The sequence below is a fragment of the Panicum virgatum genome, chromosome 7N (assembly GCF_016808335.1).
Source record: "Panicum virgatum strain AP13 chromosome 7N, P.virgatum_v5, whole genome shotgun sequence".
In the NCBI taxonomy this organism is placed as follows: domain Eukaryota; kingdom Viridiplantae; phylum Streptophyta; class Magnoliopsida; order Poales; family Poaceae; genus Panicum; species Panicum virgatum.
In genome coordinates, this window is record NC_053151.1 from 32,366,544 (window position 1) to 32,373,131 (window position 6,588).

The 6,588-nt window shown below is 40.4% G+C and overlaps 1 protein-coding gene across 1 annotated transcript; it reads right to left on the reverse strand.

Annotated features, from left to right (window-relative positions):
* Window positions 1-1,930: 1,930 nt before the first annotated feature.
* Window positions 1,931-6,588, reverse strand: LOC120682301 (probable protein phosphatase 2C 41). The gene is made up of 6 exons (XM_039964131.1): window positions 6,434-6,588; window positions 6,066-6,275; window positions 4,430-4,672; window positions 4,075-4,351; window positions 2,523-2,677; window positions 1,931-2,416 (listed from the first exon to the last, which is right to left on the reverse strand). Exons 2-6 carry the CDS (start codon window positions 6,099-6,101, stop codon window positions 2,276-2,278), a joined length of 852 nt encoding a protein of 283 aa, XP_039820065.1. The 5' UTR covers window positions 6,102-6,275; window positions 6,434-6,588; the 3' UTR covers window positions 1,931-2,275.

The following is a 6,588-nucleotide window of genomic DNA, read 5'->3' on the forward strand; positions in this document are numbered from 1 at the left end:
TGGTACGCCGGCAAACCAGCGGCTCTGGCGAGCTCTCCGCGTGGCGGTAAAGCCAACGAAGAGGCCTTGGTAAGCCCCGCCGCCATGTCTTTTCCTTGGTTAGGGTTAGGGAAAACCCGTTCTGTGTTCTTCGATTTGAATTGAATTCCTCTTTCTTTTGTATTTGTTTCTTTCGATTCGTGAACGAATCCTCTCTCCCCATCTCGATCTATATCGCTAGATCGGCTCTGATACCAATGTTAGAATCTATTAACACATCTAGGAGTAGATCGAATGGGAGTAGTCTTTATAGAGGGAGAAAACATTGGCCCCCTATGTAAAGAAATAGCTAAATTTCAGCATTCATGCTGGATGACACTCAAAGATAGTAAGATGGTGCTTACATAGTACATATAAAATTTTTAACAGATAAAACCCAAATAAAGAGATTTATTGATATGCCATCTTTACAAAAGATGGCAAAATCTAGGGGAGCATGGTATGTAGAGACCTAAGACTTGAATAGAAGAGGGAATGCGTGTCCACTTCGATGATTCAAGAACAACTCACCGCGCACTGAAGGCCCGGCGATACCTTCGGGGTAGCGTCCCGCGTACGAATCGGATAGGGTAGACAATTTGTACACTCCGACCTGTATGAAATGACCTCATGCCCGGAATATTCGCAGGATATTCCCGGCAGGTAGGGGCATTATGGTCATTATGTAACAAAGGTTAGGGGTATAAATACCCCCGACCAATCTGTACCGGACACATACTAATACGAAGGCGACACTCCGCCACTTTACCCTGTCTAACCTTGGTGTATGCATATTGATTGGGTTGTAAAGAAGCCGAGAACCCAACAGGATATCCTTGCTGGCACACAAACAACAGGAGGCTTTAAAGTAAGTTAGCACTACTTCAAGCCAATGGAGATCGGGTGACTGTCAAGTATCATGCCAATTAGTAGAGCAATATACAAGCATGTTTAATATACTAGCCATGTGCATATGGTACAATAAGGCAGTGTAGCTAGTGCCAAGCTTAAGATGCTACTTGTGTTGCATCATTGTGCTCTTGTAGCTGACGGTGAACACAGACGCAAATTACAAACAACACCACAACTAAACATAAAGTTCGACTAAAGAAGTACACCCAGCATGCCGGCGTAAATCCGTCACCCTCCAGACCCAACTAACATCCCTAATCGGACAAGTCACTTTTTCGATGAGTATCCAAGCACGAACTTAGTGGGCAACGAAAATCTATTGGCCACGATTTGGGGGAAATTGAGACCGATCAAGATCAAAGCTTATGCGGGAGACAGGAGGGGCAAAACTGGCTGGGGATGGCGTGGAGAAACTGAGAGCGCGCCGGCGGCGGCATACGGGTGCCCAAACAGCGGCCGAGGGTAAGCCGCAGGGTTCCACATCCTCGCAGGGGCGACTCAGTATTTTAAGTTTGGGTATTCAACATTTTCAAAGGTCCAAAAAGATTTAGCAACCGTTGCGCAGTTTCCAATATCATAGGCCATTCCTGTCTTATCGCAAGTGGCCATCACCCACCGCGCTGCTAGGGTTCTCTACCGCCGGCCGGAATCGGAAAGGATGCGGCCACATATGGGGGGAGTAGAATTGGGATGGATGGAGCTGGGGATCTAGGGTCGGTGCCAATTAGGGGGCGCGACTGGGCCGTTGCAGCTGTGCCTAGAGGGAAGTGGGCAATCTAAACACAAGAGGTAATATGTGGGAAGGTTGTTTTGCAATGCTAGCTCATCTCCACGCTTTGGGCATAAATATTTTAAGCGGGTCTTACGGACGAAGGCGAACATAAAGTCCATGAGAATTCAAAATTTCCTCCACGCTTAGCACGGAATGGATTTGGTTGGCGAGAGGCTTTTGCAAAACCGTGTCTGTATAACCTTGCAAAACCATTATCTAAAGAAAAAATTATCCAAATGTCAACTCTCAATCTACTCTCACAAATTCACAATGGACGATCACAGGGTTAACTTCCAATATCTGCAACCATTATTTACAGATGGTAGCTATTTACATAGCTCTAAGGCCTCCTCACAATTGTACCTTTGAATTGCCAAACGAAGCCGACAAATCATTTATATATATGAACATGCAATGGAGCCGACAAATCATTTACAACCAAACAACCCAGTAATTAACTAATTATTCTTTGGACTACCACAGCCATCGTCAGGCAGCCTAAGCAGTGCCGTAAAAATCATTTTCTGCTCTTGTTCACAATCCCCCGTGTGTCAGCTGCGATCTGCTATCGATTTACGCCTTGAACCGAACGACAATGCATGATATATCATCTTTACTGTCTCGTTTTAATGCCTCGGCGGTTAATTGCTTGGCAGCTGCACATGGATCCTTGAACCTTTTGGCCACATCAACGACTTCCTGATTGTTCATCACCTGGTTGATTAAAGAAAATTGTAAAGAATGCAGGCATGGATATGGTTCCAAACTTCCAATCAGCTATATTGGCCATGTGGACAAATTTAGAAATAAAAAGCCATACCTTCCAGAGACCGTCACTAGCAAGGACAAGTAGCTCGGCAGTGTGATCTATGTTTTCAACTTTTATATCGGGCTCTGATCTCAGGAGTGATTTTAGATTCCTGTCTCCAAAAGCTCTAGAGACAGCCAACTGACCACATACTCGGGGGCAATCTCCTAAAATTTACAGTGTCAGATTCAATAGGCTGTAAACAGAATGTTTAAATCACATAGTTTTGTTTATTTTTAGGCACATAAAGTTTTCTTAATTGCTTATCTAGGTACTGCATATTAAAGAATAAGAATCACCAAGGGTTTCCACATGAAAGAAGAATTATTAATCTGATATTCCTGGGACTACGACTATATTGGAAATTAAAATGTGCTCGCTTAAAAGAAAAATCATGTGAAGTGAATGGTTTCCACAGAAAGGCGGTCATGAAAATGTGTATGTACTTGGCTACTTGCTAACAATCTTCAAGTTATCACACTTAATGGATTCAGCAATTATCTCCAAATTTAAATGTCGTTTCACAGTCTCAGTAACCAATGAATTGAGCACACAGAAGCTGACTAGACCCACTAAACAGATTACTAGTCAGTTGTACTATAAGTAACCAACCCTAGTGTAGCACAACAAAAACTAGAATCATCGCACAGAACAAAATGTGACAGAAATAAGCAGAGAGGTAAAGCCATCAAAGATGAGTATCTGCATAAAGAACATCACACAAGGAACAACAGAATGATCTTGACTTATAGTATATACCATTATCCCATAGAAAATATGTTCTATTACATCTAAAGAAAGGATCTAGTGCAATTTAAGTGAAAAACAGATACACAAGGCTAGAGAATGGTTTGCCTTCCGAAAAATCAATTGGAACCTTTAAACCCTTTCACCAGTATTCCTGTTTTGCTAAATTTAAACCAAAGTTTTTGTTTTAAGAATACAAGTAATGGCATTACACCTGACTAGAGTTAGGAATACTTAAGATTAACTCATATGTGTCAGTGATAAAATTTTATCCTTCATCCCTTGCAGTAACCCCATAAGATGTCTTTTGGAACCAGAGATTGAGCTCATAATTGACTTTCCAAAAATGCACTGCCTATAACATGTTGTTTCATATCACGGTACAAGAAGTAGAACTATCTATATTATTTTTCTCATGCAATGTATAATTAAGCCATCAGCAACATCCTTTTGCTATAAAATGAATGCTTTTGCTAAATATCAGTATATGGCTTGCCATAAGAAAAAGTCTCAATTATAAGCTAACCACATGGTGTTGTACAATGTGCAACCAACAGAGACATCTGACTAGTGAAGTAGTGACAATGGAGGTAATCATGTCCTGAAATCGGCTAGTAGACACTTTTTTTGAATTTTCCATACTTAAAGAGTCTTTCACTAAGATTATGTCAAAAGATTATTTCAAGAAGACTGTGTATTTAAGATGTTCAGATGCTCTGGAGCAAGACCCATGAATCAAATACCAAAAAGAAGATAGGCACACCAATCATTTAAACCAAGGTACCATGCTTAAAGAATAAAAGAATTGAGGACACACCTGGCATGTTTGAAACAAAACCACCCCTATTTTCAATTACGCTACGCTCAACATTCGGATCATGGTCTATTGACATCAGTATGGCTTCACCGCCTTTGAAAAGAACAGCTCTCGAATCACCGACATTAGCTACCCACAACTTCCTGCCGTTTACAAGAATGGCAGTTACAGCAGTGGAGCCACCTTGTCCCAAGTCTGGAGTATGTGACAGAATAGCTTGGTCTGTTTTTTCGTAAGCTTTTGTGATCGCTCTATCTGGATGTGTCCAAAATTCTTCCTAAAATAGCATGATAAGAATAAGATCACCACAGTGCTAGTAAATTGACCCTCATCAAAACAAAAGCTAGAAACTTACTTCATTCAAAATATTTGAAAACAGATTCTTCTGTAAGTATGCAGGAACAGTATCTCCTAGATGACCATCAAAAATAGCGAAAAGACCGAGCTCGCTTCCCTTTACTTCAACAAAATTGGCGACATGGTAGTCCTCCATTGGATGATTTGTCTTCCCTCTTACAAGGTTATAGCCATAGCAGACCTTGACTTGGCCCTGGCGGCCTTTCCCTTTACCAGATGCCGCTGACCCATGCCCTGTGAACTGTACACAAGCAGAGCAATGAGGAAAGTGATATGGTTGAAGTGCCAATGATATAGATTGCAAGCTCCAAACTTAGTTCATGTACAGTCTTTTGAGAATGCTTCTAGGTAGAGTTTAGAACAGGTATGGTGAACAATTGTTAAACTCATCTCATTGGAAGCTAGGAATAATGACGATTTCTTATGTGAACAACTCAATGGTAGAGATTATTATCAAAGCATACTGCACAAACACTTCAACAAACCTTTTTTCTATGGGCAATGCTATGGTACTCCATTTACCTCTTAGGAGGTAAGAGGTCAAATAAATCTGAGCCATTGAATTTTTAAGGATTAAATCCATCTTAAACATAAAAATATTCGTGCTTATTTATCTTGCATGCATGCATGCATGCAGAATTGCAGATCCGAAAATCATGGAACTCCAACGTTTTCTAATCATGCATGCAGGATCTTTCACCTAAATCATACATGCACGTGTGGGGGAAAAATTTGTAGAAATATTAGTCTCGTTGGAGTTTAGAAAAATTTTCTATAATAGTTGAAAAACATAGCACCTCCCGCACAAACATAGCAATAACATGTGCACATGTATTTATGTCACACTATAGAAAATAAACGCCTGCATCTAACGCTTCATACATCTCTCTGTTTTTTTTTCAAGTCATTCGTTACAGGCATGTCACGTTAGACCAAGTCCTACCACTAGATAACTCAAAAAAAAAGTCCTACCACTATATTATTATGTCATGATACATATGTGCAGCTGTCATGCATGCTACAAAAGTTATAGGCACCTGCCACAATATTGTTGTAAAAATATTTTTTCTGGTCAAGTTTGTCACGTATACATATTATTGTCACGAACATGTTTTTTTTTTCAAAGTGTGACCACACACCTCACGTTTGCTTTTGTTCACATTAAAGTTAAACAAATTTGAGATCTCATCAACTAATATAATGTTTATGACCGGCACATCACATGAAAAAAAAAACAGAAATATAAGATCTCAACTAATCTGCATGCAAGTTAGTTCTGATTCTCTATTTTTTAATTTAAAATATATAAACTAAATATTAAAACTATTACCTCCTAAAAGGTAATATGACATTATATCAACGGTCCACAGTCACTTTGGTGTACCGTAGCAAAGCTCTTTTTCTATACTAAAATTTAAGAGCTTTTATAGCGAAAATGGTAAAAAGAAATAAATACGTTTAGGATGACAAACTAAAGCTTAAATTTAAGCAGAAAAAATCGCTATCTGCTCAACCTGTCACTCTAATGCATAAAGCCATAAATTAACTGGGAGAAGCTACAGAATAACTCCATACATATATGTACTTGATGCAAAGAATGATGAAATACGGAAGGCCATTAAAAGCAGACTTACCTCTGAACCGGCACCGAAACAGTAAAACGTTGCCATATGTTCTGGATCCCCTCTCAGTTCCAATCCAGCAACTGAAATTTATAAAAATAAGAGAAAAGGGGAGGAAGCTGAGAAGTCCCCCACAGCCACCGATGCTTCCCTCGGGACACAGGTCGAGTTCGCTCACGACGGTCCTCCCGAAATCGCTCCCTTTTCATGGAATATCGCACCCTGAAATCAAGCAACCATTCAAATTTCACATAAAAGCAGATCCAGCAGCGAAACCAGACGGAGAAACGGGCAGTAATTAGAAGCGGAGTGAAGAATTGGGCGGTTGAAGCGGGGAGAAAAATCAGGACAAAGAAGTAACAAGGAGCAAATCAACTTACCAATCGTGGAAGGAAGAGGATTGCGAAGGCCGGAGCTTTGAGCGGTCGAGGAAGTGAAGAAGGCAAGAAGCCGAGCTTCTCTTCGAGGCTTTGTTTTTATTATTAAAAAATGATTTTTCTTCGGGTTTGCGCGTCGGGACAAGAAAGTCTATGGG

Coding starts and splice junctions, on each gene's coding strand:
- LOC120682301 (XM_039964131.1), bottom strand. CDS start 6,101: ATGGCAACGTTTTACTGTTTCGGTGCCGGTTCAGAG. Junction 4,673..6,065: donor GTTTCGGTGCCGGTTCAGAG/GTAAGTCTGCTT, acceptor GCTTGTGTACAG/TTCACAGGGCATGGGTCAGC. Junction 2,417..2,522: donor CTAGTGACGGTCTCTGGAAG/GTATGGCTTTTT, acceptor TTAATCAACCAG/GTGATGAACAATCAGGAAGT.